The sequence below is a fragment of the Ipomoea nil genome, unplaced genomic scaffold (assembly GCF_001879475.1).
Source record: "Ipomoea nil cultivar Tokyo-kokei standard unplaced genomic scaffold, Asagao_1.1 scaffold0711, whole genome shotgun sequence".
NCBI classification, from domain to species: Eukaryota; Viridiplantae; Streptophyta; class Magnoliopsida; order Solanales; family Convolvulaceae; genus Ipomoea; species Ipomoea nil.
This window is the reverse complement of record NW_017617139.1, coordinates 82,484-109,114: the sequence shown is the minus strand read 5'-3', so window position 1 is coordinate 109,114 and position 26,631 is coordinate 82,484. Positions and strand designations below refer to the sequence as shown.

The following is a 26,631-nucleotide window of genomic DNA, read 5'->3' as shown; positions in this document are numbered from 1 at the left end:
TATAAAAACGAAACATAGATTTAAATGATTTCATCTAAGAGCTTGTAAATATGGTGACTGCTTTAGTGTTTTTAGAGAGACAACGTGCTTTACCAATTCGCCAGGAAGAACCAATCTCATGCCAGCCTGGATCTCGCGGGAAGTGATTATCGGCTTCTTGTTGTAGTGGGTCAAGCGAGTCACCTCTTGGGCGAGCTTCAAGAAGATATCGTTGATGAAGCTATTCATGATGTCCAAACTGCAAAACATATTGAAGTACGTGAGAATATAGTTAGAAAAATGTAGAAAATTCATACAATATAAAAAGAAAGCAGAAAGATGAGTCTGAGATTCTTTGATTGAAGAAGCTCTTGTATTTATAGATAGAAAATACTAATTCAAAAGGAAAGTATAATAATTTATTTATTTAAGGGAAAGTATAATAATTTATTTATTTAAGGTAATAACATTATTATTATTATTATTATTATTATTATTATTATTATTATTATTATTATTTATTTAATTTCCATTTGACATTTACTTACCAAATAAGTTTTACTACAAAAGTTTTGGGGGGAAAATTTGTTAGGAGGATTTTACTTTTATATATATATAGATATAGATTCCGTTGCTTAGTTTATGTTAATGTTGGATTAGAGTTGTGATTAAGAGATAGAAAAGTGGGGTGTTACAACGACAACGCCACGTATTTAATTTACGGGATTAAATCAAGAATCATACCAAACACGTTCTAACACGATTCCTAAACATGCCAAGACCTAACATTAATCCCTTAACAGTTCAGGAGCATCCGGAACCACAAGAATATCAAGAAGTCTATATGCAAAGTCCTAAAGACGAGTCCTAGGCTAGACTCAACACCTGATCATGCATAATCCCACCCAATTATACCAAGAACATCATAACACGAAATTCACGATATAAACCCTAGGGCTCTAGACATAATCAAAATACAATATCATTCATATAATCAATCACGATATCATGAACATCAAGATTATCACATAAACACAATATAAACCCTAAGCAAGGCTCTATCAAGACTCAATCACAAAATTACACATACGATTATCAAAGGAGCCAATGAATAAGATATAGCAAGGAAAATAGGTTTTGTCGAGACATGGGTTACCTCTTAGCCCTAATCAATATCCTTGGCTACTAAGGTTCTTCTCTAAGATTTCCCTCCAGTGGATTCCTCTACGTTTGGTGGCAAGGGGATCCCTTTGTAGGTTTCCCTCCGGGAATATCTTGTGTGGTAGAATTAATTGTGTTAGGGTTTCTAAATGCTTCCTAAGTCCCTATATATAGATTCAGGAGTCCCAACTAGGGTCTGAATGGCAAAGGTCTACTTATCATATTCCTTATAGGATTAAGGACTTGGTTAAGGATAAGGGTCCATGGTCCATTGTGGGTCACGCTAATTAATTGATGAGGATTCTAGTCTAATTAAATCATTCTTAATTATATGGTAACAGAATTAATTAAATAATTAATCCGGATATGGAGGCCGTAACACGGGGTGTTACAGTCATCCTTGGTGGGCGGTCATCCCCGATAACCAGTCATACTTGGCGGGCAATCATCCCCGGTAACCAGACATCCTTGGCGGTGGAAGAAATTATTATATGGCAATCTCGAGATTAGGCAAGTCAACCCTCAATCCCTCATAAATTACCTTCCTAAATATTATTTACAGCCTTATATCACCTCTCATTACCTAAATATCTTTATATTCCCTAAATTCCTCTACTTTCCACTATATATCCCACTCTACCATAAATACCCAATTACCATAAACATATCACCTTACCATATGTCTTATTATTCTTCTACTATAAATATAAGAAGGGAGTTCAATCAATGCAAGTCATCTTGACCTAAGCGATCTTCACCCCATTACATCTCTCTACCACAGGCCATCTTTATCATTTACATCCTTCTACATTTACATCTCTCTCTACTTCTCTTTAAGAGAACACAAATTGTACATGTACGGGCTACTTACAAAATATAGTGGGAAATAGTGGAATTTGGCTTGGCACCGCCCAAAAAGGCCCGTGGTTTTTACCTTTCGGTTTCCACATTAAAAATAATGTGTCTCCTTTATTTTTCCTCTTCATTATGCATTTATTACTTGTTTTCGGTGATGTTGGACCACCGTGTGGTTACCTTCAAAAACCCCTAAAACCAACAACACTCATTAATCAAGCACCATTCAATTAATTGAGCAATAAAACCATTTAAAGCACAAATGCATCCTTTCCACAGTTTAAAATGAACATCGTCCTCGATGTTACTTTGAAGACTCTGTGGAAAAAGGAGCACAGGTCTATACAATTGCATATCCCTTTCCACACTTTAGAAGTGTTGTCGGGATTTGGGTGTAAGACCAAATCCTTTGTGAAGATAAATGGAAAATCAAAGAATGTGTGCAAAACATTTTTCCACATTTTAGAATTGAAAATCGGGGCACAAATTAAAAGGGATAGAAATTGTCACCCAATGAAGAGCATTTCCCCTTTTTCATGACATGTAGCATCATATTCACTTTGCCCCTTCATATCAAAGCTACACAACAATGATTAGTGGCATATGTGCATGATATTAAATCAAAAAGTGCAATGGAATAGTCAAGCTACTCCCTAACTATCTACCCACTTTTCTTTTCTCCTCTCTTTTCTCAATTTTTTTCTTTTTGATTTTCTATTTTTTTTGGATTTTTATAGGTCTTGGGGTGCATCCCAAGAGCGCCACATTTAACGTCTTTAGCCTGACGTGAATAACAAGAGAAAAATACAATGGCTAAAGAAAAACATCAAACATGCAACTATTAACAACAAAGAAACTTAAAGAAAAAGGAGTTCAACTAGGCTACTCTAGCTAGCCTCTCACATTGTTTGGGGAATTTAAAAATTGCGTAAAAAGTAAAATGCGGAAAATAAAATGCGGAAATGTAAATGAGTGTTCAATCACAAGTTTGGTAACCAAGGGAACTCAATGCTTTTCTTTTTTTTCTTCTTTTTCTTCTCTTTCTTTTCTTTTCTTCTTGTCTTCTTGTTCTTGTTGGGCGAGATGGTTACCTTTCGTGGGAGAGAGTTTTTTCATGGCTGGGAATGGAAGAATGAAGAGGGGGATTTAAACAGAGAGCAAAAACCCGCGCAGGGTTCTGGAACCAATCCACGCCACCCCACGCACGTGGATGGGGATCGTGGATGGTACGGCTTTTCTACGACGAACTCTGCTACTTTGTGGACCTCAGGCGTGGGACGTTCTGGAACCAATCCATACCACCCCACGCACGTGGATGGGGTTTGTTGAACCTTCTGGTTCCAATCAACGTGTTCATCCACGCACGTGGGATTTCCCCTGTATTTCGTTGAACATTTCCAATCCACGCACCCCACGCATGAGGATGGGGTTCATGGATTGGGAACAATCCACTCCCCAAAATTTTCCTTCTTTCTTTGTGTTATCTCCTCCAACTTTCAAACTTTTTTGGTCAATTTTTCCAACAAGAACACCTGCAAAAATGAGTTCCAAAAGTACCAAACAACAACACAAACATGGAACACTTTTGACAAAGCAAAATATTTACAAGAACCTTGGGTTGCCTCCCAAGAAGCGCCACGTTTTACGTCCTTGGCTAGACGAAACCTTCTTCTTTTCAACTTCCTTCAAAACCATTGGATTTGAGATACTTAGGTGCCCAAGACAACTTCTCCATTCCCCACCATTGTTTGTCTTAGCCTTAGCCTTGACCTTTTTCTTTGCAACACAAACACTTTCATTTTGCATTTTGGCCATTTCAAACTTGGCATTTTCCCCATTGAATCTTATGGTCAACTCACCCATGCCAACGTCAATGAGGGCACGACAAGTTTCCAAGAAAGGTCTCCCAAGGATTAACAGGGCATCATGCTCCTCCCAACATCTATGACCACAAAGTCAACCAGTACAATGTACTTTCCTACCGTCACCAACACGTCCTTCGTTATTCCTTTGGGGTGCCTTACGGACCCATCGGCTAAGCGAATGGTGAGTCGTGCTGGGGAGATATATGGCAATTTCAACCGGTCGAACACACAAGAAGGCATTACATTTATAGAAGCTCCGAGATCGGCCAACGTGATTCCAAATGCACAATCTTTGATCGAACATGGAACAACAAACGCGCCGGGGTCTCCCATTTTGATTGGGTACCCCGTGTGGATCACGGCCGACAACTCATTGCCTAAATAAGCTTGACGCACAACATTTTCTTCGTCATTTTCTAAAGCATGTTTCAAATGACAAGCACAATGAATTTTTTGAAGAAAAGTGTTTACCTTCCCTTTTCTTTCCCACGTGTTCATGTAGATCATCTTTGTTGAGGGTGGTGTTGGTGGTTGATTTCTCGAGGAAACCACTTCCTTCTTTTGAACTTTGAGGGCACAAGAGGTGTCCTCTCCTCCTTTCTTCTTTGATGGACCACGCGAGGTGGTCTCAATGTTTCTCACTTTTTGACTACAAGAGGGTGGTCTTCTCACAAACCTTCTCTATAGCATCTCTTTTATCTTCCTTATTACTCAAGACCATCACGGCATTCACCCTCTCCTTGGGATTGTTTTCGGTGGTACATGGCAATGCACCCCACGGCCTCTCGAACATCATCCGGGACATTTGAGCTACTTGAGTTTCAATGTTCTTCATTGAGGACGTGTAGTCTTGCCTCACCGCGACTATCTCTTGCCTGTCTTCGGTGATCTCTTGCTTAAGGAATCCTTGCTCCTTTTTTATCTCTTTGATCACCTTAGAGAGTCTTTCTTCCACTTCTCTTGCTTCACTTCTTAGAACCAACGAGTCACCTTGGGAGACAATCGGTGGTCGGTAAAGAGCATTTGACAATCCTTGATGAAATTGTGGGCCATAGGCAATTCGGTCTCTATCTCTTCACAAACCATAAGTGGGTTTCGACTTGGATTTCCTTGGGGCCTCCCTTGATACCCCGGTTGATTCCAACCATTACCTTGTTTCCAATTTGAGCTTTCACCTTCCCCGTAGTTGTATGCATTGCCACGGGGTCCTTGTTGGTAACCCACGGCTTCCACTTGCTCAAAACTGCTTGGTGATGTGCACTCCATCGTATCATGAGGTCATCCACACACATTGCAATATAAATCCAAAACCATGCAAGGTTGTGATTTGGCTTCTAGCTTCTCCACAATGGATTGTAGCCTTTTGATTTCAAGATTCATTGCATCTACTTTAGCATCATGGGCCACACTCTCCTTGACTTCATACATTCTGGCTTTTGCATCTCTCTTGTTGTACCATCACACTAGCATCATGCTCAAGATTCACAATTCAAATCCTAAAAAGAATCTAGCCATTCATTGTAGCTAGGCAAATCCACATTGCATCAAGAATTAACAAAGCAATTAGAGATAGAAAGCAAGTAAATGTACCAAAACTTGATTGAAAAGGTGATTCACTCCTACAATTAGCTCCTAGAGTTGGAAGATTGTCAAGCCTCCTTCTCCAAGAGTTCTTCAATCAATGCAAGAGGGCTAGAGAGAACCTAGAGCTCACAAATTGGGAAAATAAAATGTATCTAATGTCTAAAATGATCGGAACTCCCTATCTAAGTCTAATCTAGGCCTTTAAATAGTTTTTCCCCTCCAATTGCATCTCAACCGCGCACTGCCTCCAATCCACGAGCCGCTCCACGCTTGTGGATTGGTCACTTATGCCACTTCTCGCTTCAGCTTCACTAACGTGGATAGGATTCGTGGGAAGTTCTGTGTCCAATCCACGATAGTCCACGCTCGTGGATTTGCCTCGTGGGAACTTCTGTATCCCATCCACGCGGCTCCGCAAGCGTGGATGGGCTTCTGAACCGCTCCGATTTGCTCTTGGCTCGGGATGTTTCGGTCCGTGCCCATATGCCTTCCTCTTAAGCTTAAATCCTTACACAATCACAAAAATACAAAGTATGGTGGAGTTTTGCAGCATATTCGAGCATAATTAACCATAAATCAAGTACAAAGGATAGCAATTGAGTACAAAACATCCCCTTAAAGTCCCTTAAATATGAGTGTCTTTAGCACTTATCACCTATAAGTGAAATGATGAGAATTACCAAATTGAGGATGATAAAGGAAAGCAGTTTAAAATGAACTTAAGTCAATATCATTGATCATGCAGAAGATCGGATTTAACAGGGGTTCCTTGTTCACATGTCATTTCAGCTATTTGGTTAAAAGGTTATTAGCCAGCGGATCAGATTATACAGATGAGTGTTACTCAGTTGAATCATACCTCAAAAGTTATGAGTCAGTCATACCACATATAACCTCTTCTGAAATGTGGGCTAAGACTGGGAAACCACCACCACTTCCACCAAAATACAAAGTTCGGCCAAAGAGACCTAAGAAGCTAAGTTAAGAAAACAAGATAACACAGAGAATGAAATGGCTTTTACAAAATTGTCTAAGGTTTTATATATATATATATATATATATATATATATATATATATATAAGTTCTGTTTCTGGCAAGACATGACACAATAAAACTTCATGCAATCAAGGAAATGGATCTATAGCTAATAAGGTATTTCATAGCCTATATGTATGTATGTATTCTTTTATATATCTAATTTAAGTTTTTACATATTGGATGTATTCCAGCAACACCAAATAGGCAATGGAGTGCAACATCAACCTGTTCATTCTAGACCAACAATTCTCCCTACAATAAGACCAAGCAACACTCAAGTGAATCAGATGACTCATATCCAACATCTCTTTAGCAATCCAACAATTGAGTCGTTCAGCTCCACCAAACCAATATTGTAGGGTTCCCAATCAACATGAATTACAAATCTGGCAACAAACTTAACGGTTATATCTATGTTGTAACTTTTTAATACCTACCAATGCATAGTTGGCAAGTGATGTTCTCATATATTGTGCATCCTTTATCCATTGTAGTGCATAACCAGCTCTATTCCTCCACCACCAATTGCAAGTCAGGCTACCCAAGAATCCATACCTGCTGAACAATCAAATATGACAAATCAACTAAAAGAAAACAAAGGGAACCAAATAGAGTGACAATAAACCAGAAGATATAAGGATATCTTAAGTTGTGTAACCATTAATTCTACAAATGTTTTTTTTGTAATTAACTGCAAAGAAAAGGTTCCCTAATGGTTTTTGTAAGACTTATTAGAGTCTGATGCTTTTCTTTTAGGTTTAGCACTTAAACAACCTATGTAGTATGATGGTCATATGCTCTTCTGTTTTTTGTTTTTTCTTCTCTTGGCATTGCTTTTGATGGCAACATTTTTTTACTTACTTTTGTATATTAATGGTTTTGGCACTACACCAAATATGACATTTAGAGGCGGTTTTTTTTACGTTTAGCGGCGGTTACAAACCGCCACTATTGTGTTTAGCGACGGTTACTGAAGCGTGTCTAAATAGTGTGTCGCGAAGCATTTAGCGGCGGTTTTCTACAACTGCGAGAATTCATGAGAAACTTATTTAGCGGCGGTTTTGAATGCACAAACCGCCGCTAAATAAATCTGTTTATTTTCGTTTGCTTTTAGCGGCGGTTTTGAAACCGCCGCTAAATAAATCTATTTATTTCCGTTTGTTTTTAGCGGCGGTTTTGAAACCTCCGCTAAATAAATCTATTTATTTTCGTTCGCTTTTAGCAGCGGTTTTGAAACCGCCACTAAATGAATCTATTTATTTTCATTTGCTTTTAGCGGCGGTTTTGTAACTGCCACTAAATAAATCTATTTATTGTATTCTTAAATTTTAATGGCAGTTATTAAGTGTCGCTAAATGTTTTATAATTACATTATTATATTTTTATAATAATCATTAAATTATATTTCTTCAAAAATCTTTATATTCAAATGCGTATAATCACAAATAAACTCTATATACACATTTAATTAAAAAGAAAATCAATTGTAAGTAATATTATTTGTCAAATAATAACATTTAATAGTATTCAAAGAAGTTGGTTCCTCATCTTAGACAGTTCAAAACACAATTCTTCAAATACACCGTTCAAAACACAATTCTTCAAATACACGAAGCTGAGCAGATGCAGGAAGCATGGCATAGAGAGGTACTGTTGTTCACTGGTAAATTTTTCTCCATTCTCGCTAGGTCTTGAATATTTGTGGTTGCTCCTAAAGCTGAACACATGCCATTGGTGGAGAAAAATGAACACATATAGGAGCAATAGTGACAGGATCAACTTCTCTTCCAGTAGTCCTTTTTCCCAGAAGCAATGTAGGTCAGCATTTCTCTGTAAGCATCCATCATTTATTTATAATTCCCTAACTTAGAAGTTTTCTCAAGATAAAATAGCATAAACATTAGAGTGAAGGCATGAAGAAGGCACTCACAATTAACACCCCTGAGTAGTCCTTCTCTTGTTGAGCAATCACCCCTAAATACTCTGTCTGTCAAGAAATAGTGACAATTCAAGTTAAAAAACCAGATACAAACCCCCCTAAACAGACCTCTTGGCAATCAAAATCTCTCATCCTGAACAAGATGAGTTTAATGAAAAGAAAAAAGTGGGGAGTTCCCTCACCAAATGTATAAGCAGTTGGAAGTCCAGAACGCTCCTGGAGGCTATTCCTATACAAAATGGTGGTGTCATTGATGCATTCCCAATTTGAAACTTCATTCCTTGAAATCTCCTTTTCACTCAAAGGCCTCAACCTCACTACCACCAAGATCTTCTCTTCTTCTCCAAGTCCTGTTCCTTGCATTTTGTCTCACTTCATAGATTATTCCCCACCAATGGCTCCCATTTGTTAGAAACTAACAAAAAAATAAGAAGAAAAAGAGCAAAGCTCTAAGAGACCAAGCATATACTCAATCCATAATAACTGACCAAAACTAGAGAAATGCACATCAAATTAGCAGTAGATGACAAAGCCAGATGGACTATAAAACTATAGGCAAACTGTAGACGTGACAAAGTTCACCTATGGCGAATGAATATGATAGTAAACTGCAATAGTTAGCCTAGATAGCTCTATTCAAACTTAATACAAAGTTTTAAAAAGTCTCCAAAATATATTTATTCATCAGAAACACAAAACATAAACGCCAAACCTCCAAAGCCTTAAACCTTCCATCATATAGAAAATTCAAAAATTAATCTCTTTATTTAATTTTTTAAATTAAAAAAATTATAATACAGCACGCATCTCATTTTGATTTGGCTACAAAATTTCAAACACATACCGAGGTTTGCTTACGGAGATTTCATATTTGGAGGTCGGAGGCTGACGGTCGGCGGTGGATGGCGAGGCTGGAGGGTAGCGTTTGGCGGTCCTGACGGTTGTGGACGGCGAGGCTGAGGGAGACTCAGAGAGTCGGAGCATTCTATTTCAGTACAAGTTTTGAGATTTCAGAATTAATAACTTATTGAAGAGTGGAGAAGAGATTAAATACCTTAGAGAGGAGTCATGGCGTGGCTACAATTGATTCTTCTTTTGAATGAAGGACTCAATAACCCTCCTCTAAATCAATGGCGGACTGTCTTGGAAGAAGGCAACGGAAGAAGGCGACAGAAGAATGCAACAAAAGACCTGATTGAAGTCTCAAGTGTGATAAAGAACAACTGCCAGTAGGCTATAGGCACTTGCGGTTGTACGATGATATGGGCCACAAACAACAATCATTTTTGTAAGAGCCTTCAGTTCAAAATGAAATCATATATAAAGTCAATTTTTTTTTAATCTATGCAACTATATAAGAGTTAATAATTCATGAAAATTGAAAAACAATCTTATATACCTTTGTTACAAAATTCAAGGCATCTTCCAGCTTCCCTTTGTCAAGAGCAATCTTAGAGGACTCCAGTAAGGTTCGACCATAAGCAGAAGAGCATACAACATGCTGTGAAGATCATTTTGATGAGCAATATTCTTTTGTTTTCACTACTTAAAAATACTAATGCCAGCAGAATATCAAAGAATTTTATAAGCCAAACTGATTAAACAAAATTATAAGCTAAGTGAAAGAAACCTTACTTTACACAAATTAAGGCACTAAACTGATGACATCAGTTTCACAAAATGGATTTGAACTTTCCACGTCATAATCTCTGGAACCAACTCTATCCCAACCTATGAAGAAAAAAAATTCAATAGTTGTTCACAAAAGCTAAAGAACAAATCAGCTAGTTGTGATACTACCTTGTGATAGAGTCCACGAAGTATTGACAATTTTCTCAAGCATCATTCAGATTCCAACCAAATCTTTTCAAAAGAAATTCACTTAACCATTGGAACTTGAGAATGAATTTGGTCATCACTCAATTTCTCTTCTCTGGGGCTTCCATCCTCCCTTTGGTTCAAAATTGTGAACTGAAAGACATACATTATCTTACTATCTTTTGATGTGTGGGTTGATGATGGAGACCACATTGATAGATTGATATCATGCTAGCTTGTATATCTAAATTATGAAAGAAACCAATGAAATCTTGAGAATGAATCATGATCTGCAAATTATATTTTTATCAGAACAAAACTTGACACTACTTAATACTTATACGTACAGAGAGCCATTATTACCTTGGCAGATTGATCAGCAGTTTGCATGCTTCAATATATGGTTGCTCTATGTCAAAATTTAACAGTTTCACTATCCAAGAAGAAAAGATTAAAGTAAATAATTATGCCAAAAACTCAAAACTATTCCATTAATAAAAAGTAATAAACCAAATCTGAAAAACAGTTTCTCAAAACTACCAAACTCAAGAAGGTCCATTATTTATGCATGTCTAAATATTCTTAAAATTAAAATGATTCCAAAGACATGAGGAAATATTAATGTAAAAAGGTGCACATTATCTTATAACTTGTAAGCATGTATGGTCTAGCTTTAAATGAAAGATGATTATAAAACAGTAATCAGAGACGAATAATTAGTAAAAATATATACTGAGACAAGACTTGCACACTTTCTTAGTAATATTCATTTTATCCTTAGTTATTTTAACCTTCATTATTTTAGCCTTCACTCTCTTAACTAGACTTATCTTTCTCTTATCCCCTGTTAATCTGTTATCCTTCTTAGTTCAAGAAAAATATAGCCACATTTTATCCTTAGTTATTTTAAGCTTCATTATTTCAGTCTTCATTATCTTTTAACTATTTTTATCCTTCTTAGTTCAAGAGATTAAAAAAAAGGTCACATTTTATTCAAGATAAATAAAGATACAAACCCTAAATGTGATTAGATTTTAGGAAAATTTTGAAAACACAAAATATAATTCCCTTCCAAGAAATTAAATGTAACTCTAAATCAGTATGTGCAACTAGAAAGTTCTTCCAACAAATTCATAGACAATAAAGAAACATACTAAGTTCATGAAGCATAAAGAAACAAACACAGGAATTTCCAAACCAAAACATTTATTACACACCACAGCCAAACTATTTTCCTATTAACACAAAAATAATTAACAAGGGCAAATAAAATAAGAACAGTACATGGATATATTGGCGACAGAATACTTGACGATGGTGCCCGGTGACAGAGTGATTGAAGAGAGCGTTAGATGTGATTGTCAAGGAAAACCAGTGAAGAAGTGAAAACTGAGAAGCAGGTGGGAAAGTGAGAAAGTGAGAAGGGTGTAAGGTAGGGCATAATATATATTTATACTAATATGTAAAATAAAAAACCAAAACAATTGAATTGCATCGTGAATTTTCTTCGGACGAAAATTTCCAACAGTACAGTACCAGTTATCAGGCCGCCGGTAGAATTCCTTGACAGTTCATCAGAATTCAGAAATGACCGGAAATGAATCGAAGCAGCTTATCACTGGTAACAGTGGTAACCTCTCAGAAAACTAGAAACACCTCCCTTCGTCCAGAGTTGGAGTTCTTGACTTCTCGTCGCCTCGCCGGCGCTGTCGCAACGGAGGGCGGAGGCGGAGACCAGAGACTGAAAATCACAGGGGCAGTCGCAGTGCAACGAACTAGCGGAGAGTGTAACTTGAAATCGCAAACGAACAGCTAGGGATTTTAGATTTTTAGGGATTCAATGTCTCATGTCTAAATAAGGTTATGGAAGAAATAAGTGTTAAGGATTGAATTGGAGAACGGCAGAGTGGCAGACTGGCGGAGAGTTGTGACTTGCCAGGCTTTTAGAGTCGGAATATTCGCTATTTATATGTTGCTAAACATTGAATTTGTTGTAGTGTGGGAAGAAACTGGGTTGATTTATTTTTGGGCTAAACTAGCGTTGATGTGTATTTTGGGAGGAAGAAAATTTACATAATTACCCACTTATCACCGTAAATTTTATCTTAGGTAAAGAATTAAAATGATCACCAAGCAAATAATTTTAAGGACTAAAAATAGAGTCACATGTATAATTAAAAGATTGAGTTGGATATTCTAATTTTAATACAATTGAGGAACTAAAATGGTCATTCTTCCGATATTAATTTTTACATATTTACCAATTATAATTATATATAATATATAAGTAATCAATCAATGCAAATATAAACTTGAATAAAATTATCAAATTTATTACAAATAAATGAATTATATAAGTACATGCAATATTTTGCCTAGACTATCGTAATAGAATATAATATCTAAGATTTGGATCATTTATTTATTAATGATAATTATATATAATTTTTACATTGGTAAGTTAGTCTCGTGGATATAAAGAGTAACAGTATTATAAAGGCGAAGTATAAGGATAAATTGAGTAATCTGCATGCATAATTTAGGAATTAGAAATTGCTATATATTGTCCCAATATAAAAGTTTCTATATATATACCTAAGATAAGAAAAGAAAAATAGTTGGTAACAGCGAAAATATAATGTGAAAAGAAGGAAAGTCCGATCTTATCTCCAAGCCTCTGAGAGCAATCAAACTCACACAACCAACTTTCCGTAATACAACAACTATGACCACCATTTTCATGGCTATATTTCCTCGATTACTTTTGAAATCCATTTCTGCTGCTACACAAGCAAGAACATAAAATACTGAAATATTTAGAGGATTTGTGCGCAGGATGGCCTTTTGGAAACACAGATATCATTGTTTCCCAATCTTAGGCCTCCTGCCTCTCCTCCTCCTCCTCCTCCTCTTGCACCATCCCATCTCAACCACCACCACCACCGCCCTCGCCATTCGCGTCCCCACAACTTCTTCTTCACCTTCCTTTCGGGAGGCTCCCGCCTTTCGCAATGGCGACTCATGCACATCCTCCCATAACACCACCACCCTCATCCACATTGTCATGCCCCTGGACACCAACTACATACGAGGTACAATGGCTGCCATATTATCCATTTTGCAGCACTCCACCTGCCCCGAGAACGCCTTTTTTCATTTTCTCACCATCAACTCTGATCCCGAGATTCTTTCCATAATCAAATCCACCTTCCCTTACTTGACCTTCACAATGTACCGCTTTGATCCTAAGCGCGTTCGCGGCAAGATTTCCAAGTCTATAAGGCAAGCCCTGGATCAGCCACTCAACTATGCCAGGATCTATATATCCGACATTCTCCCCGACGGGGTGAGCCGTGCTTTATACCTGGACTCTGACATCATCGTCGTGGATGATGTGGCCAAGCTGTGGGCGGTGGACATGGAGAACAAAGTGCTGGCAGCGCCGGAATACTGCCAGGCGAATTTCAGCAGCTACTTCACAGACGACGCGTTCTGGTCGGACCCGGTGTTGGCGCGCACGTTCGAGTGGCGGCGAGCTTGTTACTTCAACACCGGAGTGATGGTGGTGGACGTGGAGAAGTGGAGGAAAGGAGGGTACACTGAGAAAGTGGAGCAATGGATGAGGATACAGAAACACAAGAGGATATATCACTTGGGGTCTTTGCCGCCTATCCTATTGGTTTTCGCGGGCAACATTAGGGCGGTGGATCACAGGTGGAACCAGCACGGGTTAGGCGGCGACAACTTAGAAGGGAAATGTAGAGGGCTCCATCCTGGACCTATTAGCCTCCTGCATTGGAGTGGGAAGGGGAAGCCGTGGTTGCGCATGGATGCTAGGAGGCCCTGCACCGTTGATCTACTGTGGGCCCCCTACGATCTCTACCGTTCCCATTCCTCTATGGTTGCATTGGAGGAGTAATAGTGAATAGTGATGCCCGCAAACAATACTTAATATTTAGTTAGTTAGCAAGGGTTGATAATAGGAAGAAAACTATTTATCAATTGACAGTACTATTGCATGTCTGTGTATAGTAGACCAGATAAGCACCAATCAAATCAACTGTGAATTTTTGTGAGAACCAAAATCTCATCCCATTTCTCATTTGGTGACTTGTAGCTAGCAAGCAAGCAGTACATGCAGGACAATTATATTGTTCATTTCTACATAGATTCCTCCGTCATTACAGTGCTCTATCGGGTTGGATTCTATAATTTAATTAATGTGCTCTATCGGGTTGGATTCTATAATTTAATTAATGCACACTTGTGGTGTTTTAGGCAGAGAAAAGAAATCATTTTGTTACCCTGTCCTTTGATTTCAAAGGAGACTAGCCACGAAGCCACCTGTGATATTGTGCAAGACAGAAATTATACCTAGGTTCTGTCTCACTTTCAAACCGCAATAGGAAACACTATAATAAAAAACAGTTAACAATAATAACACACACGTTGCCGTTTGTATAACATTTTTTTTTAAATACACTTTTTTTCCTGAATTATATGCTTATAACACTTTTCTTTCATGAGTTAATTTATGTAGTCACAATTGTCCTCTCAATTATGTTAAAAGTGGCAATTTTTCCCCTTTTATGTTATATGGATACTTTTACCCTACAAAATAAGTACGGCATAATCGGGGACACTGTTGTAATAATATTCCAAAATAAAATAAAATAAAATAATTATTGAATTTAGACTATTTTAAAAATAAGAAATAGAATTTAAAATAAATAAGTAAATTTAGAATCAACAATTCAAAATTGAAACTGGAACCAAACCGAACCGGTTTCACATTTATTCTAATCCACATATAAATGTGATTGTATTTCAATTCCAGTTCATAGTTCTGAGAAAGTCATTTCAGTTCCAATTCACAATTCTAAAAAAATGATAAATCAGAATTCTAAAAAAATGATAAATCAAAATGGAAACCTTTTAGAAAAGTTTCAATTTCAGTTTAAACCGCAGTTCAAAATTTATTTATTGTAAATAATATTTCTTATTTTAAAAATAATCTAAATTCAATAATTTTTTAATTTTATTTTATTCTATTCAGTTTTGAATCGTAACCAAAATTGTTCCTACGGTTTCAATTTGATTGCTACAGTTAGATTCAAATCGAACCGTGATCATCTATACATATAAGCAATAATTTGTTAGAGAAAATAAATAAATGAAATACTTAAAATAAAAATTTTCATCTAACATAAAAGGAGAAAAAATTACCACTTAACATTACTTACGGAACAATGTGGATACATTAATAACTCAAGGAAAAGAAGTGCTATAAACATATAATTCAAGAAATAAAGTGTCATTTTCCCAAAAAAAAACAAATTAAAAAATGTACAATATTCGCCCATTATTGTTTGTAAAAGCTTCACTACCTAGAAACTAAAAGAAAAACCCAAGTGATTCTGCAAATATTTTGAGCTAATTTATATAATTTTACATTTCTGTAGTTCTTCATATAAAAGATATATTAAGGGCACATAAACCAATACTATGTATAAAGATGTTTGACTAACACGCCCTCCTCCCTTCCCAGCAAACCCAAAAGAAGCTTCATTGTGGAAAAACTATTAAGTACTCTTCACCAACATCACACCATACCACACCACTGTAAAAGAGATATCATCCCGGATACCTTATTACAACCTGAGGCTAATATATAAATATAATGCAAAATCTGGAACTTGGGGTTTCACCCACATCTAGCTCATACTAGCAGTCCGTCCATAAAAAGAATCATCTCGGCCAGTGCATTTGTCCAACAAGGTGTTTTGGATAACAGTACTGTTGTCCACATGCAACTTCTAAAGGTCAACACATAGATAGGAGATGATCGAGCCTGCTCTCCTTTTGGTCCTCGGGCTAACTTTCCACTTCTCTACTAGAACCTTCTTTATGTAAGCACAGCTTGTAATTACAGTGGCCACACCCGCTGTAGTAATGCCAGGGCAATAAACCATGTGGCAGGTTTCCAGCAGCGTGCACTTACTAACAAGATAGCTGAGACCCACATCTGTAATTTGACGGCAATGTGATAGAACTACATCCTTCAACAGTGGACAACCTTCACCTAACTCGGCCATTGCCATATCCCCCAAATTCTGTCAACATTCAATGACTCAACATTGTGTAAGTAATAACGTAAACAAGAGTAACAATTTAAAATAACATCAACGAATACAGTAACCTTTTTGTCCCCCCCCCCCCCCCCCCCAAAAAAAAAAGACCTTATATATTAAAGCTTAATTCATATGTGTGCATCAACATTGATATACATGTATACAACAAACATATAACAGTAACCAATAATAGTGCACAGGCAGAGTTGACATTTATATCTGCCACAAAAGTTGTGCAAGTGAAATAAAAACAATGCTAAATCTAAGTTCACTTGTTTAACAAAATTCGGTTCCTAATTGCCCATCAGCAATCCAATACTCATTAGACTTTGTCACATTGGATAAGCGCCTGATTGTCTATAATCACTGTGCAAATGAAAACTCTCACCAGCAGAATACATGAAAAATCATATGCAAATCCCAATCCCAACATACATCACATGTTTTGGTAGAGATGGGAAATAAGGGACACACCTGGAGAACACTCACATCCAAGTAACTTAGCTGAGGACACCCTCTGGCAATAGCAATAATTCCAGCATCTCCTATATGGTGGCAGCCACTTACATTCAAATGATGAAGAGAGCAACCCTGGCCAATGGCAATGAGTGCTTCATCACCTACCCTGGATATTGAATAGAATTTGATGTCTAATTATAGCCAAACACCAATAGCAAGAATTGAAGGTGTCAAAACAAACTGGTGACCTAGAATAACTTAAATAAGACTTAATATTGACCCACAGGCCACAACTTGAAAGCCAGTCTTGCTGATAACATTTTACCTGATAACATAGATATCTTGGAGAGATTGTTGGATACTAACTTTTCAGATAATTATGCAGTATTGAAAAGAGAAGGCACATCTTTTAAATGACAAGGAGAGAAACAAATCACCTACCTGTCACAGAATCGAAGGCTTAGATCTGCAAGGAATTTACAGTTTTCGCCAACAGCTACTATTCCTTTATTCCCAACCTATACAAAAACAGATAAAAGAAATCACGCTATTGAGACAAAATGGAAGAAAGAAGGGAAAAAAATAACTTCAAGTTTCTGTATGAAACACTAACAGACTACTGCCTTCAATCAAGTTATACCACAACTTGGAAAGATCAATGGCCAAAATGAATGATAAAGAAATGATACCTCATAACAGCGGCGAATATGAAGCTTTTTCAGGTTCTTGCAGCCACTAGCTATACTACAAATTGCATCATCTCCAATACTTGCACAATCAACCAGATGCAGAGCTTGCAAAAACTTGCAGCCTTTGCCAATTTCACACAATGCATAGTTACCAATCCTTTGACAGTATAGCAAGGCCAATTCAGAAAGCTGCCTGCAGAATGCGGTTATAAAAAATAAAAAATAAAAATCTGCATGATTTTCAATGGATGCACACTGGTCGCTGCCTGAACAAGAAAAAACTTTACTTCACATAATCCTAGAATCAACAATCAATTATGAAACAAAAGCTCTGATGTTTTCCTAATCATGCAGAGTAGAGAATAGTAGTTAAACAAAATGACAGCCGGACAGGAGAACTAACAATATTGCCTAGCTTCCTAATTATCCTAATTACAACAGCTTAAAGGTACACCAACACTTTAGACCTATTTTACCCTGCAGCATCTTTTTCTTTTTTTTTCTTGCACCTATGAGTATCACTGGAAAGTGGTAAGAGCAACAGCCTCAAGAAGCACCACATTCATATGCATAACAGCATAAGCTTGCATATGAAATGTAATTTTCAAAATCTAAAGTTTATATATTCACCAATGCTTATTAACTTAAAATGGTCAAATCTTTATCACCTATTTGCAAGTTTAGCCAAAACATCTAAATTTAGCAATCTCCACCAACATTTGATTTTTTTTTTTTTTACAATGTACACCAATCATCTATTATAGTTAAAATTTATTCGACCCAGATTCATTATCAATTTGTTTTCTACCCCTATATTTCCAAAGATCCTTCTACCCAAAAATGTTTCTTCATTCAGCACCACCAAGTACCAACTAAACCTTAATTTGGATCGATGAGGTCTGTTCTGAGTCTGCAATGGGGTGCTAGTAAGCAGCACATTCCATGATAAATGTGATTTGAGTGAATGGGATTTTATCCTGCAGCAGAAAAACGTGAGAATGACAAACTAATGGTGGTGGTGGCCTAAGTCTGGATTAGAGTTAGGAGCTTTCAGGATGGTAGTATCTTGGGTTGGCTCTGAGTTGCAACAAAAATCAAACACTAGCAGACTTGCAAAATTAAAAGCTGTGGCTAAAATTAAAACAGCTCACAAAGATTTGAATATTTTTATTTAATAGGTCATGTCTAATAGTACTAGTGTACTACTGATCCTCTACTCTGATTGGTGGAGATAAGCAGTATTAGAAAAATCAAATTCATATGCATCATCTTTGCATGTGAAACTTAATTTTCAAAATCTATAGCTTGTGAGTTAACTAACAATACACGTTCTCCCTTACTTCTCATCCTGGTAGAGGCATAGAAACAAGCAATCAAATTAAACCATATATAAAAGAGATAAAACACAAATGCAAAAAAAGAACTATCCTTGTTAAAATTGGCAAATCTGTCATATAATTTGTGGTCTATACTGGAAACCAAACCTTTTCTTGCTTATCAACTCATAGTATTTCCAAGCCTCAAGCATATCAAAAGCAGTAGATCACTGGAAGAAATTCAAAGGTTTAATAGAAAAGAACCTTCCAACTATAGAAGTGCTTGATGTAAAGATTTGTCAAACTGAACAAACAGCCAAAATATGAGTGCAGATGACCCACATCAAGCATGATGCAGATAATCAGTCAGAAACCCATAAAATCCATGACCAGTCAAATAGTAAACATAATAACAAAAAAAATTATCCACTACAGGAAAAGGAATGAGCGTACGTGCAAGATCTTCCAATGGACTCAAGCCCAAAGGTTCCTATATTGTGACAGCCGTTAACTTCAAGATGTGTAAGTCCAGAACAACCTACTGCCACTGCTTCTAAGCCTTTGTCACTTAAGAAATTGCAATCATTCAGTGTGAGACTCTTTAACCTCTTACACCCTTTCCCGATAGCACATAAACTCCTGAGACATAAGCATCAAAATTACAGGTGAGATGATTTAAATCTCAACTTTTCCTTTTAAGGTTGAAGTTATATCTTCAGTTAGACTTTACTAACAGAAGATGCATATAAATGAAACAGAGGATTCACCACATTATTGACAGAAGTTTGTTTAGGGATGAAGAAGCTAACCAAGTGTAAAAAAATACGAGTGAAATAAAAGGTGGACCACAAATGGGGATATTGGTCATACAACTTAAAAAGAATGAACAATAAATAAATAGTGCAGGCTTTTAGGTCAATACCAATCTTGGAACATTAAGCTACAACATAAATTAATCAAAAACAAATAAAAATAATAATAATAATAATAATAATAATAATAATAATAATAATAATAATAATAATAATAATAATAATAATAATTTATCCACAAGCAACTCACTTATCTGTGAATATCTGGAAACTGTATAAAGCCAATATCTCCAATGACAAACAGGAATTGCCAACACCTTGCAAGGCCTCATCAGAAACATTAACACATTGTAGCTTCAGTGTTTTCAAAAGAGGGCATCCTTGGGCAACAGCAAGTACACCTTTGTCCCGGATAAACTCTGAGTCTAATGATAATATCTCAAGAGATGTGCAATGTGACCCAACAGCTTCTAAGGACTTGTCGGTTATCTTTGCACAAGCAGCAACACCAAGTGATTTTAGTGTCTTTGCACAACCAACCACCAAGGAAACTAAGCCACTATCAGTTAGGCCTTCACAGAACCGCAAATTCAAATCTTCAAGTTGCTTGCAGAACTCCCCAACAGCTGCTATACCTTGATCTCCAATATAGCAACCCTTCAAAAAGAAATATGTTAATCAATGCAGGTACAGTGTTGCCTCATAGCATAAGCAATACTGCAGCCATGGCAATATGGCATTGTTGAAGAAAGCAAATCAAAAGTAACATGGGTGGAAAATTAGTCAGCCTCCAAAGCTTACTACCAAAATAGTCGGATTAAAAAAATAAAAATTGTGCTTGGCACAGAACATGTAGGCTTATTAACTTAACATAGCTAAGTGATATGCTCAGTTACAATAAATGTTGCACCGAACAATATTGAAATTGCCAATGAATTGAAATAGATCAACAAATTTGAGACTTGGTGTACAGCCTAGATTCAACAACAGAGAATACCTGTAAATCCAAAGCCTTCAATGATTTACAATGTTCAGTGATAGACCGCAATCCCACATTTGTTATATTGGAGCACCATATTAAGCTCAATGTTTCAATCTTACTGAAGCCCTCACCAACAGCAGTCAATCCAGCATCTGACAGACAGAACGACTGTGTCCCATTGTCTTCAGACCCTGTTTCTCCATTCTCAGAGTAAAACTCAGATTCAAGAGCATATTCAGTAAGTCGTCCTCTCTACATAATGAGCAAAAGGGAATAACACATTTAGACAAATGGCAATCATCCAGGTGTGAAAGCCCATACATGCATTTCCAAATTTAAAGTTAAGAAGCTAATTGGTAGAGATTAAATAAAGTAGTCCATAGAGACAAATGCACAAAATGGAGCTATCAACTAAATTTCACCAGTAGCCCACTCTACAGAAGCTACCGACTGAGAATTATGTCAACATAATATATCAAGCATCAAACTTTTAAAGATTAGGCTTGATTAAGTGGCCAAGTGCTCACTACTCAGCTCAATGGTTAAGTTCAGAAGTTCAAACCTAGAGCCCTACACAACCTTGTTGAAAACATAGGTAAAGGATGAGTACATGTCCCTTCCTAGGACCTACATGATGAGGGAGCCTTGCACACTAGTATAGAGAGTGTCACACTCCACCAATTCCAAAGTTGGTACTCCTCAAAATTAATCTAGAAGAAGTTCAAATTTTCGAACCCAATAACTTATTGGTGGCCATATAGCGTGAATAATTAAAATAAATCAAATAAAATCACTTGGCTCCGTCTAAAGATCAATTCCTTTCCAAAATTTGGGTAGAATGATCCTAATCTTTAAAATCCCACATTCATATTCACATATACTAACTAACTTCCCCAAAATCTCAGCCAAAATCAGAGACATAAATACGAAAGTTATAAGAAATTATTAAAATTAGGTAGATTTGAGAATCAGAGGACTTACAAACTGGACGGGGAGAGGAACGGACAACCGTTCATCGATGAATACGTTACGGACATTGGGAAATCGGCGAGCGAGGAGCTTGACGAGGGCGTTGGGGCTGCCGGAAGCGCCAATCCTCAAGGATTCACGGCTGAGCCGCTCGAGGCGGAGCCATCTCTTGCAGACGAGCGAGCAGGCGTCGCGGCTCGATTTCGAATCGAGCCGACAGAGGATCTCAACGATCAGCTCATCGGGTAGAGTCGAATTTATCCAGTCGTGACCCCTCATTTACAGATATTCCTCAGCAATTATACCCTTATATGCACACATACATACAAAGATGATGCGCATATAAATACAGGAACGTGTATGTAACTATTGAAGCTATACTCTGATTTTCAGATTTTCGTACACACAGACAGAGAGACAGCAAGAGCGAGCTGTAGAAGGTTTTTCTGGCAATCGATGGTAAAGGATCAAAGGAATCGGCAGAAGGCCTAAAGCACTTTGACCATTTTACCCTTACCTCTATCCACATTTACTACTCTCACGAGTTATTTTAGGGAAAAAAATGCCCAAGCATTTATGAGCAAACTCAAACAATCGAATTGTGTTGATTTTCTTAAGATTGAAAAATATAATTGGTAGGATATACTCCGTAACTATTATTATTATGCATTATGCATATAACAATAATAATAATAATAATAATAATTGGGTATAATTAGGGATGGCAATGGATCGGGGTGGGTCAGGATATGACACATCTATCACCCGATCCACCTCTACACCGACCCCACCCCTGACCCGCGGTGGGTGGAAGATTTCGAAACCCACATCCAACCCATCGGATGCGGGTACCCACCATGGATACCCACCACTTCTTATTTAATTAAAAATTTTTAAAATGTTAATAATGTTTAGAGTAGTTTCACGAATAAAATTTGTTAAATATATTAAAAAGATAAACTAATTAAAATATTCAAATACATTAAGTAAATTGTTCAATGTTTTCCAAACAAACTTATAATTAAAAAAAAAAACAGTAAATTTGAATATCTGATAAAAACAATGGAAACTGTTTCATAGGGCTATTGTTTCTATCCACTTGATTAGTTGATTTCTTCTTCTGTTCTTCTAACCTTGAGTGCTGTCAAAATATGTTTCCAACTCCAAATTTTCATCACATTGTAAATCAATCCTACAAAAAAAATTAATAGATAAACAAATAATTAATTAATCAAAGTAAATCGGTCATTATTTGAAAAATAAAAGTTGTATTGAAAATAAAATTGTTACCGAATCAACAATAAATGAATTAGCTTCATTTTGAATCTCTTTATCATCATCCAAAACTGTAGCAACTGTACAACTTGATTCCGCATTAATAGCTTTAGTTGAAAAAAATATATAAATTAAGTAATTAAACATAACTAAATTAAATAAAAGAAGAAAATTCATAAACACCAAGTAGCTTGTAGTCCATTGGTATCCGATTGGTCCCTTATGTGGGATGTCTTAGGTTTGAGCCTTGGTGAAGGCGTAGATAACTCACTGGAATAGCCAAAATATCTCTAGCAATTGCTCGCAAAGTAGGATACTTAGGACCATCCAATTTCCACCAAGTTAATATATCAAAACTTGATGTCATAAGTAATACTTATCTAAATCTGTTTTGGATGCACCTCTATTTTGTATTTTTTTTAGCTTGGAACTGCAAAGCCTGGCAAATACCCTTCTTCTTGCACTTTCGTTTCATCACTCAATTGAGAACAAGATATATCAATACTTTCATTGCTTGCAAACTTCATTTCATAATTCATTAACAATCTAACAAATAATTGACGAATTTCCATAATCTTAGATTCAGCCATATCACCATATATTTGTTCAAAGTAGTATTGCACAAGATTGAGCTTGTACCTAGGATCTAAAATACAAGCTAAACCCATAACACCATGAACTACTTCCCAATACTTCTCAAACTTTCATCATCTCATGTGCCATTGTGTTAATTGTAGCATCCGGATCACATAACCACTTATCAAGAGAGAATTTAATATCACACAGCTTTGGAAAATAAAGATTAGCAGTAGGATATATTGTCCCTGAAAAAAATTCTGTGATATCAAAAAATAATTTCAATTTTTTACAAATATCACTTGCAAAGAGCCAATCTTCATCACTTGGCAAAGACTTATATTTTGTTCCCTTTGTTTTAGACGAAGAAAAACTATTTTGTAAGGCAAAGCACTCTCAAACATCAAATAAGTGGAGTTCCACCTAGTTTTAACATCAAGAGGCAACTTCTTTGACGCTTGAATACCCAATTGTCTAACAGTATTTTCAAACATTTCAACTCTTTTTGGGGAAGCTGTCCAATACAACACTATCACGAATTCTTTCTATCCATTTCCCAATAACACAGAAACCATCTTGAACAACCAAGTTTATTATATGGGCAGCACAACGCATATGCAAAATTTCACCATTTAATAAAAGATCACTACCTTGAATCTTCTCCTTCGCATTATATTCTCAATTATTCCATCATTCACATAACAATTATCTAATGTAATTGTGCACAACTTTCTATCAATATTCCAATCCATAAAACTCATCATCAAATACTTAGCAACCAATTCAACTATGTGAGGTGATGGCACATAACAAAACCTAATTCGTATTTTAAACAATTTATTAGTAATTTATAAATACAGAACAAAATTAATATAAGTATAAAATATAAAGTAATATAAAAGTGTACCTTAATACTCATTTTTGCAACCTCTAAGTATCATCAATGTAATGCCCAGTGACAGCCATATAACCTTTTTTTTTTATGATCCGTTGTCCACATATCTGAAGTGATAGAAACTCTACCTTTAACCTTTTCAAGCTCCCTCATTGTTTTTTCCATTTTCTCTTTGTATATATTAAGAATGTCAGCTCTAACAGTATTTTGAGAGGGAATTTTATGGGAAAGAGACAAGTAGTTACTTAGTAACAGTAGGCATCATCTGTATATTTTTTGGAACAAAAAACCTACAACATCATAGTGAATAAAATCAGTCAATTAGATTATCATGAAAGCTTGATTAAAAAATACAAAGCATAAATAAAATCAAGAATCTAGCCAAACATAAATAAAATCAACCAGATGTACATAAATGTTTTTTAAAAAAATCAGTTATATACACTAGTTTTCACAGTTTCATATACTAAAATCAAGAACCCAGACATTAAAAATAGGAAAAAAATCTTCACATACTTGTTTTCGGAGGAAGTGATGATTCTACAATTTCAAACCCTTCGTTTTCACTCTTCAGTTTGAAATCCTTTATTTTCACTCTTCAGCAAGTGGCAAGTGGCATTCTGGCAATGTGATGCGAAAGACTGACATACTTCCAATTATTTGCTAATACAGTGAGATTCATACTTGCATAGTTATGGAGGAGAGTAAAGAATAAGACGATGATGAAGATTTTTATCTTCGCATTGATGTGTAGCGGATGAGACATTGGGAAAATCATTCGTTGCTTTAATTTATGCAGGAAACGAAGAGTTAGAGCAGTAAGTAATTGATTATGAATCGACTTCTACTCTTCAAAAACAACTTCTACTAAATAATAATTTTATATATTGTTATTAATAAATTATTATATACATATATATAATATGGAGGGTCGGGTCGGGTGGTACGCGGGTTTTGTACATAAAAGCTGCCCCCGACCCGAACCGCATCGGGTTTAGTTTTTTAACATCCACCCCCGATCCACCACCTGCTATCACCTAAACAACTCGACCCTTGCGGGGCGGATTCGGGTGAATACCCACGGATCGGATTGAAATTGCCATCCCTAGGTATAATTATCTTGAGAGATAATAGTTTTAAATTAAACTAGTGTTATCAAGAATTTAAATAAAATATTAAAAAAATAAAAAGATGTACAATATAAAAATATAGTTGAACTTCTCATATCTACCATACTAATAAGAGCCCAAGACAGTTAGGCTTATAATGGGTAGAAAAAATGACAGGTCAAATTTTTTAATCAAATGAATGGCTCAGATTGATCAGATTTTATTTTTCCTTAAGATTTTCTAATTTATCCATGAATATGATTATCTGTTAACGTTTCTGTTAAATATTATCTTTTCCGTTAATTTCTGTTAGTTCACCGTTAACTTACTCATTGATTTCAATAAGAAATGTCTTAGGTTTGAACCTCATCCCAATCAAAGTTGACATAATTAGTATTATAGTTTACTCTTATTAAATTATACTAGTTCTTTTACACGCTTTGCGCGAAAGAAAAAATGAATGATTATTTTTAAATAAGTATTTCAAAGTATATCAATGTAATATTATATCGGAGATGTTCATGTATAGATAAATAAATATTGAATTTGTTTATTTAAATTGGTAATTTAAAGTATATAAATGCAAGATAATATAATAGAGATTGATTTTATTGTCACTAAAATAAATGTTTGCAACCTTGTAATAACGATAGTCTAAATAAATACTACTTTTGGTTTAAATTTCTCTAATTCTTCTTAATTCTCTTTTGGATAGTATTATCATTGTCTTCATCTTTAGTACATGTCCTCTTTTTTTTTTATTTTTTTTTTTATTTTTTTATTGGTAGCGTGTCATGTACAATTAGGTTACTGGTGGTAGCATAGATGGATTCATCGTGCAATGAAATTATGATGTAGGAAGCTTTAGATTTGTCTGAGATTATGACGTAGGAAGCTATAGATTTGTATTGTTGTGTATATGAGGGGATCTTAGTTGTACTATTAACTCTTTATCTTACAAGCACTTATTGATATTTGGTAGTGGTAGTTTTTCCCTACATGTTTCATACGTTGTGAGATGTGTGTTGTAAGTTATCAGTATTGAACAAAATATTAATATTTATTATATTTGTATAAAATACTTGGTAAATAAATACATATAACATATTTTGTATTATAACTTTGATATTTAATTACAAGATAATGTAAAAAGAAGACAATGGACAATGTAGTGAATA

At 35.9% G+C, this 26,631-nt stretch overlaps 3 protein-coding genes across 13 annotated transcripts; 1 reads left to right on the top strand and 2 right to left on the bottom strand.

Annotated features, from left to right (window-relative positions):
* Nucleotides 1–7,951: 7,951 nt before the first annotated feature.
* Nucleotides 7,952–12,157, bottom strand: LOC109176560. 10 transcript variants are annotated; one of them, XR_002053403.1, is made up of 10 exons: nucleotides 11,777–12,157; nucleotides 11,525–11,629; nucleotides 10,604–10,673; nucleotides 10,223–10,484; nucleotides 10,058–10,153; nucleotides 9,822–9,923; nucleotides 9,477–9,718; nucleotides 9,267–9,378; nucleotides 8,414–8,837; nucleotides 7,952–8,313 (listed from the first exon to the last, which is right to left on the bottom strand). XR_002053403.1 is itself a non-coding variant. In XM_019326015.1 (3 exons), the coding sequence occupies exons 1-3, from the start codon at nucleotides 8,698–8,700 to the stop codon at nucleotides 8,011–8,013; spliced, it is 456 nt and encodes a 151-aa protein (XP_019181560.1). In that variant the 5' UTR covers nucleotides 8,701–9,092; the 3' UTR covers nucleotides 7,952–8,010. The 10 variants fall into 10 exon arrangements, 1 of the variants encoding a protein (XP_019181560.1); XR_002053404.1 differs by having other exon boundaries at nucleotides 10,223–10,393; XR_002053402.1 differs by lacking the exon at nucleotides 11,525–11,629 and having other exon boundaries at nucleotides 9,822–9,964.
* Nucleotides 12,158–12,877: 720 nt separating this feature from the next.
* LOC109176559 (probable galacturonosyltransferase-like 4) lies at nucleotides 12,878–14,365 on the top strand. Its single transcript, XM_019326014.1, has one exon. The coding sequence runs from the start codon at nucleotides 13,077–13,079 to the stop codon at nucleotides 14,157–14,159; it is 1,083 nt and encodes a 360-aa protein (XP_019181559.1). The 5' UTR covers nucleotides 12,878–13,076; the 3' UTR covers nucleotides 14,160–14,365.
* Nucleotides 14,366–15,612: 1,247 nt separating this feature from the next.
* On the bottom strand, nucleotides 15,613–22,071 carry LOC109176577 (F-box/LRR-repeat protein 4). 2 transcript variants are annotated; one of them, XM_019326032.1, is made up of 8 exons: nucleotides 21,611–22,071; nucleotides 20,645–20,881; nucleotides 19,898–20,304; nucleotides 19,289–19,474; nucleotides 17,520–17,712; nucleotides 17,272–17,348; nucleotides 16,846–16,996; nucleotides 15,613–16,353 (listed from the first exon to the last, which is right to left on the bottom strand). In XM_019326032.1, the coding sequence occupies exons 1-8, from the start codon at nucleotides 21,875–21,877 to the stop codon at nucleotides 16,057–16,059; spliced, it is 1,815 nt and encodes a 604-aa protein (XP_019181577.1). In that variant the 5' UTR covers nucleotides 21,878–22,071; the 3' UTR covers nucleotides 15,613–16,056. The 2 variants fall into 2 exon arrangements, with proteins under 2 accessions (XP_019181577.1, XP_019181578.1); XM_019326033.1 differs by lacking the exon at nucleotides 19,289–19,474.
* Between the last annotated feature and the right edge of the window lie 4,560 nt (nucleotides 22,072–26,631).